Raw genomic sequence first — 14,015 nt, 5'->3', positions numbered from 1 at the left:
CAGGATCAAATATGACACTGAGAACATTTTAAAGCAAATAATCGTTTTCAATTAAATTGATTGTTTTAGTCCCATGGGATAATTGCTTAAGATAGAGTTGGATACAACAAATGTTTGATTTGTAGTCATTTGAGGTTCCCCACCATTTTTTACAGTGTGAGATACTATAACTGTCTCATTCATTAGTAATATCAAGGTGTAGCTTGACAATGTGCTTATTATATAAATATATACAGTATATAATCTTTTGTTAAAGGTTAAGTGTGTTTTTTCATTTAAGAAACCTTTATCTTATGTAATTTCGATGCTGTTTTAGATTTTAAGTTTCTATTAATCATTAAACAGCCGGCAGCCTATACAGTACAAGGTCTTTCAGTTTTAACTGGTGGCAGTTTTATTTCCAAAGACGTGGCAGTTCTTGTTCTGTATGCACCTCAAAATTGTCCAATTGCTCGAAAAAAAAACTCAGAAGCCGATTGACATTTATCTCCTAGCAAAAGACTTTAGTGAATTCCCTGGCAGTTTCCGATCATCAGAAGGTGAGAAATGTGCTCTGAACACTATACAGTATATCATTTTTAACAAGCTTTGTTATTCTTTACATAATTGATTTTCTTTAAAGTGTACTTAGTTGATTTGATCAAATCACCATCAATAGCTGAATCTGGAATTTGGATTTATATTATAGCTTAAACATTATGTAAGATTAAACTGCAAAAAAACTTGTAATAGATGGGCAATAGTTGTCTTTCTCTAAGTTTTTTCTCTGTCTTTCGATATTTTTCCATCACAAATCAGTATTTTGTTTAATGATTACACACCCTATAGTGCAGCAGTTTGTGAGTGTACAACACAGTTAAACAAAAATAGGACTTTCATTCTGTATTTAGGATATACTTTGCAGATGCTTTATGCTCTCTTAATTCCATGGGTGAATAAATATTGTATTTTCTATTTTTTCTGAAAAAACATTAAAATTAAAAGAATTATGTTTTCCTATTTAGAGCATTGAATGGACATTAAGTGATATTGGATTGCTACTCAATTACTATGCATTTTTAGGGCAATGGCTCCAATGTGGGATTTCTGAACCTATTTATTAGATTAATAAGAGCTGACAAATTATCAGCTTTGTGTTTTCGTATTTAATTGTGAAACTTTGATTTTCAGTAAATCGATTATTTATTTTCATTTTAAAGAACAGAGTGAAGAATGGGGGACTGGACATTCCTGGGCAGACTGCTGGATAAAGTCCAATCCCATTCCACTGTGGTTGGGAAGATTTGGCTGACTGTCCTGTTTGTCTTCAGGATTCTGGTGCTGGGAGCTGGAGCAGAAAAGGTCTGGGGTGACGAGCAGTCAGATTTCTTGTGCAACACACAGCAGCCTGGGTGTGAGAATGTGTGCTACGATAAGGCCTTCCCAATCTCCCACATTCGCTTCTGGGTTCTGCAGATCATCTTTGTGTCCACCCCAACCCTAGTGTACCTGGGACACGTCTTGCATGTTATCCACAAGGAAGAGAAGCTGAGGCAACGCAAGCTGAAAGAAGAACAAGATGGCAATCTGCTTATGAAAAAAATCAGTAAGATCCCAAAATATACAGATGCTGATGGGAAAGTTAGAATCCAAGGCAATTTACTATGCAGTTATTTAATAAATGTGATCTTTAAAATTCTCTTTGAAGTGGGCTTCATTGTAGGCCAGTATTATCTGTATGGGTTTGTTCTGGACCCCATGTTTGTATGTAACAGGAGCCCTTGCCCCTTCAAAGTCGAATGTTATATGTCCCGGCCGACCGAGAAGACCATTTTCATTTTGTTCATGCTTGTGGTAGCGTGTATATCTCTGCTTCTGAATGTCATTGAGATCTTTTACCTCTGTGGACGCAAGATTAGTTATGCTGTAAACAAGCAGTATCAGCAGCAGATTGGTGGCTTAAAGATTCCCCTGACTTCTGAGGTGGTTTCTTCTGGTTTTAAAGCACCTCTGGATTGTGAGACTTTCAGTGATAAGCATAGTGTGCTACAGAACAAGACTAATTTAAAGATTGAGCAGAATGAAGATAAGCTGGAGAGTGAGATGACAAGAAGCATAAGTGAGGAGGAGTGTAAAATGAAGAGGGAAGCTGACCCACAACCTCCTTGGTGTGGTGAAGCTCAGAGTACAAAGCACAGCACTGAAGGAAGCATTCAAAGCATGAAAGACGATGAATATTTATTGAGTGAAAAGTAGATCAACCACTAAATTTCACCAACAAATACATCATGTGAGAACGAGGTTTTATATTTAGCCTAACAATTTCAATAAATGTATTGAATATGCTTTGTGTTATACTGTACAGTACCTACTCTATATATGGGAAAAGAGAAGAAAGAAAACACAACGTTTCGGCCGTGGAACCTTCTTCAGGTGTGAGGGTCACACCTGAAGACTCAGCTCACCCCTGAAGAAGGCTCCACGGCCGAAATGTAGTGTTTTCTTTCTTCTCTTTTCAGCATGGAATAAACCTTTTATAAAAAAGCACATAATAAACAAGTAAAACAATTACTTGTTCCTTTGCAGCCTTCGCATGCTGACACAGCTACCCACCTGAACTACTACTCTATATATGTTTGAAATATAAACATTATAGTGTTGAATTAACACTGATAAATTCAGCTAACAATTCACAAAGCTCTGAACTATACTGTATGTGTATCTAAAAATAAATTTAAAATATTCCTAGATTATTTAGAAAGTGATAATTCAATTTCTTTACCTTTATCTAAAAGACACAAACCTGTTATTTTAAACCTGTTATTCGAGATCTGCCTAAATAATTTGGATACAAGAAAGGGTAATTTACTACTTGAAAAGACACATTTTCTACCTTCTACCTTCTACCTTCTCTGATAAAAATCAAGCATCTGCATGGCACTCTGAGCACTGTGCAAGAATGAGAAGAGGGACTGTATACACTGTATGCTGTACAGTATGTCCATGTGTGCTGTAGTTCATGTTAACCACTTCAATGTGACAGGGCACACATGACAATAATGGGGATTTCTCTTTTTTACAACTTTCAACCAAGTAGATGATATGCTTTTTATTTATTGATTCAAGTTATTTAGATAGTTTTGAATGTTCCATCTTGATGCTGTTTTGTGGGCAGATGAGTTGAAACTGGTATCCTGGGTGCGCTGTGAGAGAAATAAAGAATTTAAATTCCTTGTCCTTGCCGTTTTTATTGCTAAAACCTGCTCCAGTACCTAAGACAAATATAATGTCGTTACACCCTCATGAAGTCCATACATTTAATATAAATTCACAGAACCTTGTTCATGCCTTACAACACCATTTTTAACATACACATGGTTTTCTGCACCACATTTTAGATTGCTGTTTGACTACTTCAGCAGTGTTACCGTCTTCTAGCCTGACTTTAGAGGCTGGCCAGTGCCGGGGCTGGGAGACCTTTAAGAAGGAGCTCGGTTGTGGCTGTGCTGTTGGTGGATGAGCAGGTGGCACTGCTCTCCCTGGTCAAGAATTTGAAAGCAACAATTCTAGGAAGAGTTACAAAAAATCAAATGTTTCTAAATACTATAAAACTCCTTTAACGTTGTGAGTGTGACTGTGGCGGTTCCCTCGTGCCCTCCGCCACCCATTTCGTCCCGCTACACCTGGGGCGTGAACCTGGGTCGCTGGCATAACGCAACAGGGAACCAGCCACATGAGCTGAAGGAGACATCCCCCAGCCCAGGCGGCTGAGGTCCCTGCTACGCGCAGGGAGGGAAATGACGTCACCGTGTCCGAACTAGCTCTGCTACATGAGCACCTGGATAAAATTCATAGCTGGGATAAATGTGCTCTGACATCCTGGTGGGTTAATTGTGGCCTGTTGTGAGTGTGTGTGATTGTGTCCGTGAGTGTGCCCTGCGATGGACTGGCATATCATCCAGGGTGTGTCCTGCCTTGTGGCAGTTGCTTGCTGGGACAGGCTCCAGCTCTTCTGTGACCCTGGACTTGAAGAAGTGGTTAGAAAATGGATGGATGGCAAATGCTGTTTGTATTCTTTTCCCTTATGGCAATACAACACTGTCATGTTTGACCCTCCAGTTCTTACAAAAAAATGCCCTCAGTTATGTACAGCACAGTCTATGGTCTGATTGAATACCTTAGTAGCTACTGAACTCAAAAGCAGAAATTTTGTTTTCTGAATCCATCCTACAGAAAGAAGGAGATTTTCCCAGAGACTCCAACTTGTACAGTACACACTGATCACAATACTTTCATTTTTATGTTTGTCTTTTCTCTAGTCTTCTGTGTCTTTAACTTGGTTTCAAGGTTTTTGTGCATCCTTTCTCCACACATACCTATGATGTGTCCCAGTGTCGGTAGCAGAAGTTCTGATTTCAGCTCTTCTGTTCGCAGAGTGGCATCTGCAGAAACGTCATGCCAGTTCTGGAGGAAGTGAAGCCCCTTCCCTGAAATATGTGCTCCAGCACACTGCAGCACCAGCAGTCACAGTCACGCTTGAAAAGAGAGTTCAGCATCTTTCCAAAATCACATGACATCATATCGTGGCACATTACCGCTTTCTGTACACATAATGCCTGTTTCTAGTCCACTTTCCATCTATAATCAGGCACTAATCACCTTAGTACTACTGTTGCAGCGTGCCTTGTCAGAGTAGAGGAAAATCTGTTTTCTCTATTTAGTGTGATGGTGATGGTAAATCAGTTTTTCTTGGGTTATATTTGCTGGAATAATTAAAAGTCCACTCAAACTATTTTGATCGTTTATCTTAGCTCATGACTTTAAAATGAAATTGGTATGAGCTTCTTTCTACTCTAGAAACCATTGCAGATAAGGAAGCTACTGCGTGGTACAGTACAGGTATGTCAGCTTGAGGACACTGAGAAAATAAGATAAATTGTAAGTTGTAAATACTGGAATCTGCAGATCATTTATCAGAAAAACCAAATCATCTGTTAATTAATACAAAGAGTCAAGATGCGCGTACCTGCAACTAATTTCATTACAAAGGACACTGAATATTATTTATTTGACCTTATTTTATGCAGTGTGCAGGAGAGGGCGCTATGGCCACAGAAATATGACGGCGGGAGCGCAATGCAGAAACCCGCATTAGATTTGCGTCATGAGATTCTGTTCTCCTGTTCAAATGATCTTGGCTTAATTGATATACACTCTCTGCATATGAAAGGCCACAACCTCATATAGCCTAATGTAAATCTATATATGTGTATTTAACTCTATATTGTCTTCAAAAATGTGAAAAATATAATCAAAATCACTTCAACTCAAAGTGGAGTTTCATTGAATAATTATTGAATACATACAATTGTATAGTTTTTATTAAAGTAATGCACTGATCACCGATGGAAGTTTTATATGAGACATTTATACGGGCCGGGATTATTTCTTTTTAGTTGTGTTTAGTGGAACTAAACTTCTTTATGAAAAATGCAAAGTTAAAAATTTGAAATTGATTCTTACACAGGCAATCAAATGGGACTAAAATGGTATATGATCCGAAACAAAACATTAGTCATAATCTGTGTGTTTTTTTCCGTTTGCATCCTTAAAACGCATTACAAAATGAGTTAGCTAAAAAAAAAGCTCATATCTGACATATATTTAGTCATTTCTTTTCACGTACAGGTAGTTGCTGTCCTCTAAACTTATAAACTTTTGAATTTTAATATTAGTCATTTTGTCATTGAAAATAAAATGTAGGGATCTCTACTCTATATGGTCGGAGTCTGCCCCCCCCCCAAAAGTTATCCGTGATCCTGTTAATTTGTTAGGAGGTCTACATTACGTCAGGAATCAGGTGACTACAAAACTTTTTTTTTAAACCCCAATGAAGACTGTTATAAGCAGAGAAAGTTTGACAAGTCAGCCTCAGTTTCTCCCTGGTCCCAAACTTGGATTGTAAGAAAACGGTGATAGAATTTGACAGATTTTCGGGGAAAGACAAGCAGGGCTCTTTTGTTACTTCGTCCTTCTAGGTAAGTCTGAAAACGAAAACGAATAAACAGACCATCTATACATTGAACTGTTAATTTGAGTCGTCTGTACAGTATTCAAGTGAACGTCTGGAAGTCAACTTTTCCCAGTTAGTCACTCTTCCCACTCTGTAACATATGTGTTCAATTATTTTTCAGTTTTGTAACTAAAATTCGCAATAAACATTTTATTTTATCAAGTTTATAAAGGAGTTTTTATCATGTTATTGCACACAAAGTTATCAGTGATTGGTGAAGTTGTATAATGATTTTCAGAGAGGTGTAGTTCCATTAGATTTTCTTCTGTTTGTTAGCTGGTGCAGGGATTTAAAAAACGTTTCTCAAAAGTTAACTCTTTAACAGATTTAACAACATTTTTTTATGTTTAGTAAAATCATTCCAGATACACTAACAGAGCTGTAGAGATGTTCTGGAATAGTGATGTATTTCAGTAAAAACGGGAAACCGAAATTGCGCAAATAATCTTTATTATCATTTTCAGATGTGCTATAAATCTTTATTACTTTGCCTAAGGCAAAGTTAAAACACAGTTTGTGGAAACTATCACGGTTCTAAGTAATCGTCTTTCATAGGTATTTTCCAACAATGTATCATTAAATTTAATGAATATATCTTATTGTGAACATCTGGAGTGCACAGTCCTTGTATTGGTAAGATTACTAGTGTATTACTTTAATGTTATCTAAAAGTCCCTTGAAATATGAATACTTGACACAAAAAATACAATAATAACTATCGTTAAATAATTATTAAAATATTATATCATATAAATCTATTATTTGAAAATAATTGTATGATTTGTCTGTGCTTTACAAGAATTAACAAAACCCCCCAAAATCAACTACTTTCAACAAGTGTAGAAACTGATGTGATTCAGATTAATTATATATGTGTGTATGTATATTTTATAACAGTTCGTGTAAAGGATGTATACTTCTATACTGTATATAGGCATATATGTATATGTGACTGACTGTTTCATCTGTATATTCAGCTTATTTCTCTTGCCCTTCAGGTCTTCTTTAGCCTCTATCTGTGACCTTTCATTGATTCCCTTCTGAATTGCTAAAGGATGCTCAAAGGAATTATTTTTCCCAAAATGCATTTTCCAGCTTTTTTTGGGTCCGTTGTGATCACAACTCTAGTTTTCAGACAGACATCAGAATGACTGTGCCTCCACCCCATACCCAGCAGACCCTGCATATAGTAAAGTATAATTGCAGTTTTAAAAAAATTAAAAGCAAAGCTCAGGACCGAATTTTAACAGTAAATATTATTAGAACAATACTCTCAATTGATCTTTGTATTACAGTGTATCTGGAATGTTCCTCATGCTTCCAGCTGGCAGTATGCACACTCGGCAGCTTCGAGGGGAAGGTATAATAGGTTTAAATAGCTTTGCCAGATGGGCACGAGGCTCCACATACATTATTTAGACTAAGGCTAATGGTGGCTGCTGTCAATTAAGCACCTTCCAGTTTAATTTGGATTACAGTATATGGCACCTGTGTACAACTCTGACTCTAAGTACAGAACTACCATACTGGAGGGCTTACTATCGCTGTCATATATTTCCAGTTTTTCTTTTACATTTCCTATATATTTTAATGAGCTGGTTTTATAAGTAGACAAAAAATGTTGTTAATAACATGACACCCAACATAATCATTGTTCTGATGCTGTGTTTTCCTGTCATGTGTATGTACAGTATAGTCTATGTAATATTTTTTAAATATACTAGCATACTGTACATAGAGAGACTACAGGAGGCAAAGTGCCTACTCACTGAGAGAATTGCAGCCCATTTCTGCTACTGGAACTGTACCAAGACATCCCATGAGTGGATTTACCAGGAAACAACTGAGAACAGCTCATGTGTGATTATTAATGTTCATACAGTATGTGATGACTGGGGAGGTCATGGCAGCTGTAATGACCTGACTCTCCCTCTGGCCTGCACATTGCAGGCTTGTTGTGAGCTTCTGTGTTGTCTCCTTTACAAATGTTGTTGGTGTTAGACAAATGACTATTAGATCACACAGGCAGAGATCCCCTTTGGAGGGGATATATCAGATGTATCAGATGTATCAGATATTACCCCTACCACCTTTACAGAATGGTCTGTGACCAATCACATCCCACACCAAGGAGAGTAAGCACGCCACTACTGTGCCCTAGTCTTGCCAGTCACTGGAAAAGGACTCCTTTGAGCAAGTGTGTGCTGTCTTTCACCAATCTGAGCAAAAGATTCTTGATAAAACTAAGTGCTGAGAAGTAAAGAGCCTTTTTGCCAGCAAAGGGAAGCAATCTCTCAGATCAGAATTTATAATCTCCTCCAAATAATGTGTGAGTGCAGTGCTGCCCTGCATGCAGCAGTATAGCATGATAGAGAAGCACAGTGTGTCATCTTCACTCCTGCTTTGGTAGTGCTATGCATGCTTTTCTAAATAACAGATGTCTATTAAAAAATAAACATATTGCTAAGCTACCATATTCCTGCAATTTCCCTCACGGGATCAATAAAGTATCTATCTATCTATCTATCTATACTGCTTAACTTTAAAGATCCCCTACTCCGTCTTTTGTGAAGGCTTGTTGAAACTCTTGCTCATATTCTCTTGGGGGTTTTGTATGGATGAAAGAAGCTAAATGTCCCCCATTACTGTAAAGAAAGACCCCAACCTACAATATGTTGATTGCAAGTATTCACCCCTGTGACTGAATCTTGGGCAGCAGTCCCAGCTGCAGCTCTTTTTGAATGTGTCTCTACAAAACCTTCTCTCCAGGATGGTGCAGTCGCACCCAGTCTTCTTTGCAAACTTCAGCTTGACAGCGGTTCTTCTCACAGATGTGCTATAGGATTGAAGTCTAGACTTTGACTGGGGCCACTCAAGGAGACTCACTTTCTTGTTCTTGTTAAGCCAGTCCAGTGTAGCTGTAGTGTAGTGTAGCTTGGGCTTTGGGTGATTATACTGGTGAATATTGAATTCTCATCTCACTTTTAGACTCAGTAGAGAAAAGCAGGATTTCCCTTAGGTTTTGCCGGTATTATCCTCCATCCACTTTCCCTTCAGTCTTGACAAGCCCCCCAGTCCCTGCTGATGAGAAGCAGAGCTGTAACATAATGATGCACCACCACACTTCACAGCAGGGAGGCTGTTGCCTGAGTGATGCCCTATGTGGGATTTGTGCCAGATGTATTATTTTGCATTTAGACCGGAAAGTGTCTATTTTGTCTTATCTGACCACAAATACAATACAAATACCGGTGTATTTATTTGAAGATTGTGCTAAACACTATGGTTGCACAAATTCAACTAAATATGTTACTTTTCAAAGCAATTTTTTGCACCTGAATTAACATCTAGGTTTGCTGTAGCAAAGGGGGTTGAATACCTCTGCAATTATAAGTGGATGTATTAAAATAAAATATATTTTAGTTTTTGATTTTTCTTTGAAGTTTTCGTTGTTCTTTCTTTCACTTGTAAAAGTGTGAGGTGGAAGCATTCACTATAAAAAATCTGCAGATAATCTGTTGATCAATTGGGATATTATTAGAAGGGGAGAGTACCTTTTCAAAACACTGTATAGTTTATAAAGACTTGTATGGCAAAAGCTTCCACTTGATGAAAGCCTTCTGTCCAGTTAGCTGAATGCCGAATCCCTCCTGTTTAATCCCCTTCTAACTCTTTGTGCTCTAGTCTTCTCCTTTTTTGTCTCTGTCATGATACACAAAACACTAACACCCATATTTCTCTTATCATTCTGCGCACACAAACCATAGATTTTTGTGTTTGAAAAATGTAAAAAATATCCGAATATGAAGTGTTTGATTGTTTTACATGATGTGTGCATGTGCCCTATCATACATACAAATAAGTAGAATTTCCTGTGAAATGTTCAAATTTAATATACAGTTAAGGCTTACAAATGTTAAATTTCCCCACTCAGATGTGTTCTACTGTACAAATTCTATTTGTGAAAGTAAAATCTTTTTTTTTTTAATATCTGGGCCTAATATATTTGCATCTTTGATTACAGCAAGAGTGCACTCAAGATGGGTGACTGGAGTGCTTTAGCACGACTTCTTGACAAAGTCCAGGCTTATTCCACTGCTGGAGGAAAGGTGTGGCTCTCCGTACTCTTCATCTTTAGAATACTTGTCTTGGGCACAGCCGTCGAGTCTGCCTGGGGTGATGAACAGTCTGCTTTTAAATGCAACACCCAGCAACCCGGTTGTGAGAACGTCTGCTATGACAAATCCTTCCCCATTTCCCATGTGCGTTTCTGGGTCTTGCAGATCATATTTGTCTCCACCCCGACACTGCTGTATCTTGCTCATGTTTTTTACCTGATGCGGAAAGAGGAGAAATTAAATAAGAGAGAAGAGGAACTGAAAGCTGTCCAGAATGTGGGCAGTGATGTGGATGTACCCCTAAAACAGATTGAGATGAAGAAGTTCAAGTATGGGCTGGAAGAGCATGGGAAGGTGAAAATGAAAGGAGCCCTGCTGCGTACCTATATCGTCAGCATCTTTTTTAAGTCAATATTTGAGGTGGGGTTCTTGATAATACAGTGGTACATGTATGGATTCAGCCTGTCCGCTGTATATACTTGCAAGAGAGATCCTTGTCCACATCAAGTGGACTGCTTCCTTTCTCGTCCTACAGAGAAAACAATCTTCATTATCTTCATGCTGGTGGTCTCTCTTGTGTCCCTTTTCCTGAACGTGATTGAATTGTTTTACGTTTTCTTCAAGAGCATCAAGGATCGCATGAAGGCCAAAAGAGATCCTTTGATGCCTTGCGGGCCGATGAGTCCGACTCCCAAGGACTGTGTCTCCCCGAAGTATACCTATTACAACGGCTGCTCCTCTCCCACGGCCCCCATGTCGCCCCCAGGGTACAAGCTGGCCACGGGCGACCGGACCAACTCTTGCCGCAATTACAACAAGCAAGCCAACGAGCAGAACTGGGCCAACTACAGCACCGAGCAGAACCGCCTGGGCCAGAACGGCAGCACCATCTCCAACTCTCACGCACAGGCTTTCGACTTCCCCGACGATACGCACGAGCACAAGAAACTTTCGCCAGATCACGAGTTACAGCCTCTGTCCCTCATGGACCCGAGGCCTTCGAGCAGAGCCAGCAGCCGGGTCAGCAGCAGGCCTCGACCGGGCGACCTTGACGTGTAGCCCCATTCCCAATCGAGAGAATTAAACGGTACTTTCAACTTCACTGTCTTCACTAGAAACTCTTAATAAACACAGAGACATACAGTACAGATACTTAAGTGCTGGAGGTACTGTCCATAAACAATGAGATTGAGATTAGAGAAGTTAACAATCTGTTGTTCCAAAACACAAGAGAAGGGTGGCAAGAAAAAACAACACTTAAATAAATGCAAGGATGTGTTTGATACATGTTGCTGAACAGTCCCAAATTTTTGTTCCTATAGCTTTGTTTATATATTTTGTGTAGTTTTTTATTATTTTGTTCTATATATTTTTTTGGTGTTCCCACACAAGAACATTCCATTTAAAATTTTTGCACTTTGATGTCACATGTTCCCGTGAAACTTTTTTTCCAAGTCTGTAAAGTTGTTTCAAGCTACAACTATATCTTTTATTCCCCTTATAATCTTAATGATTTTCAAGCTTAAAATCCTTTCAAGCTTGTTGTAAAACAGGGTTATAACTAAATAATCTTATTCTGTACCTTGTACTTAACTTCATGAATTAATATTTATTTATTAGATATACAGGACATTCACCACTAGACAATTGACTACTACCCTAGGTCATTTCCATATGAGTAATAAAGCAAAATAGATCCAAAACCATATTTATTGAAAAAAATCCCAATTTCAGCAGTACTTTTTTCTTAATCGAAAGAGAGATCTCTTTTAATTTTAGTGGACTGTCATTTCCTGATAAACTTTGAATTTATGTGGCGTCAGTTTTATTAATGTTTTTGTTGTCTTGGCTTTTGTGGAAAAGTGGACATGTTCACAGGATGGATAAGATCTGCTGTGAAACAAAGGCACAGCTTCATTCTTCACAAAAATGTCCCTAAGGCTCTTCAAAAGGGATGTGTTTATTTTTTTTCTCTTGTTGTAAATGTATGGTTATTTTGGAAAGCAGTAGCAGTTTTAATTTTTTTTGGTTGTGGATGATTTTTTTAACGATGTAATCATTGCTGCTTGAGTGATAGATGTTTTAGTACTGTAAATCAAGCTAACTGTCAAATGTGAGTTTTTAGAAGACTGCTTATAGAGCTGGACTAATATTTAGTCAAGAGTAATAAAATGTATATGCCAATGTAGCTCCACAGCCACCACACTCTTAGATAAGTTTTAATTTGGAGGTTAAAATGGTTGAACATTACATTGCAGTATTTTGGTACTCAAATACGAGGATTCAATGTCTTTTCAGCTACAATGGTGTTTGCACTGAAACTTTGACTAGGATATAATATGTTACATAAAGGGGATAAATGTTTCATAGCATGCATGTTACTAATTTATTTTACAGTACACCGGTCAGAAAAATGAATACATACTGAAAATACATTTTACATTTCAAGTTTTGCAAATTATTCATTCACAGTACAAAACGTGAATGTACATTTTTTGTGAAGTACAGTGTGGTCATTTGGTATTCCCTGTTAATCCACTGTTGTACAGTGTGTTACTGCATGATAAAAAACAAAAATGTCATTAATCATACCTGCTAAAAAACTATTTTAACCAATAAAGATTTTCTTTTCTTACAAATGCTTTTACAGAAATGTCTTCTGGTTTCATTTGAAATCTAAAACAGAAGTTAGAATTCTACAATAGAAGACTATAACTGTATAATATATAATATATATATTATACTGTAAAATATAGCAGCTATTTTAATATTACAGTTGTTTATACTTGAAGATTCTTTGAAACATAAAGCTTTTTTGGAATTAACAAAATACTATTCAAAACCTTTTGTTTTCATACATCCTGTAGAATTAAGGATACACAACTGAACAACACAGCAACACACATACAGTACTGCTTGTCTGATAGTGGTTTAGTATCGGGGGGAATCTCATAGCAGGAAAGTGAGTTCCTCTCCCTGCTAGAGCAAATATACAGTAGCATATTGGGGTAAAGGGACAAGGGCATGGGATTTATAAGACTACAGTGCATGTATCAGTTTAAGACACAATCCAATTTAGACTGAACCCAAGACAACAATCAATTATTTCACCACACCCTTTCCTCTCATTTTTGGGAAGCTCCTTTTCAGAAACTGTTTCTGGAATAGTTTTCCATTGGAGAAACAAAAGACAATTGCTAAGGATACTTGCAACAGGGTACAAATCAGATAACATGAGCAAGCAAATGATGGAACATACTTTTTTAAGGTCTCAACTGATACACTGATGTTCAGTCACTCGACAGTCTTCCTGCTATTTATTTTTCTCACTTCCATTTAGTTACAAATGTAAAGAAGGTTAAAAAATCTCTAAAATGTTGGACACACTAGTGAATTTCATCATATGAAAAGCTTTAGTTCTTTTTTCCTTTCCAAGTTTCCTATTTAACCTTTTCCACATAACTTAAATAAAAACACATGTTTTACTGGGCTCTGGTAGCCACATGTTGCTGGAATAAAAAGAAAATGCACTTGCTTTGATCTGGTGCTAATTAGTAGATATTTTTTGATAAATCAATTTTACCTGTATTGCTTTTGACAATTTCTCTTAAAGACGTAAAGCTACATTCACTAAATATATTACATTATTGTATTCATTAATCATTTGTTTATATAACACAACAATATTTATCAAAATGTTTTCCAAAAGCTTCCAAAAAGCTTAATACAAATAAAACAGAAATCTCCAAACTTTAATAGTCCAACTATAATTTGCATGTTTCTTATGCCTGAGGATCACATTGGATATAAAATGGTTTTCTATGCACAAATAACTTTAGAATTGG

At 37.3% G+C, this 14,015-nt stretch overlaps 2 protein-coding genes across 3 annotated transcripts; both read left to right on the top strand.

Moving 5' to 3' along the window:
• The first annotated feature begins 399 nt into the window (after positions 1 to 399).
• On the top strand, positions 400 to 3,204 carry LOC148840323 (gap junction Cx32.2 protein-like). Of its 2 annotated transcripts, none has more exons than XM_088909513.1 (2): positions 400 to 539; positions 1,205 to 3,204. In XM_088909513.1, exon 2 carries the CDS (start codon positions 1,213 to 1,215, stop codon positions 2,233 to 2,235), a length of 1,023 nt encoding a protein of 340 aa, XP_088765639.1. In that variant the 5' UTR covers positions 400 to 539; positions 1,205 to 1,212; the 3' UTR covers positions 2,236 to 3,204. The 2 variants fall into 2 exon arrangements, with proteins under 2 accessions (XP_088765639.1, XP_088765638.1); XM_088909512.1 differs by having other exon boundaries at positions 1,200 to 3,204.
• A 2,669-nt stretch (positions 3,205 to 5,873) lies between these two features.
• Positions 5,874 to 12,809, top strand: gja1b (gap junction protein alpha 1b). Its single transcript, XM_088938798.1, has 2 exons — positions 5,874 to 6,017; positions 10,077 to 12,809. Exon 2 carries the CDS (start codon positions 10,093 to 10,095, stop codon positions 11,227 to 11,229), a length of 1,137 nt encoding a protein of 378 aa, XP_088794924.1. The 5' UTR covers positions 5,874 to 6,017; positions 10,077 to 10,092; the 3' UTR covers positions 11,230 to 12,809.
• Positions 12,810 to 14,015: the final 1,206 nt, after the last annotated feature.

This window comes from Atractosteus spatula, chromosome 2 (genome assembly GCF_055471065.1).
Source record: "Atractosteus spatula isolate fAtrSpa1 chromosome 2, fAtrSpa1.hap1, whole genome shotgun sequence".
Classification (NCBI taxonomy): domain Eukaryota; kingdom Metazoa; phylum Chordata; class Actinopteri; order Semionotiformes; family Lepisosteidae; genus Atractosteus; species Atractosteus spatula.
Note: the sequence above shows the minus strand (reverse complement) of the source record. Positions and strands in the feature narration are given on the sequence as shown.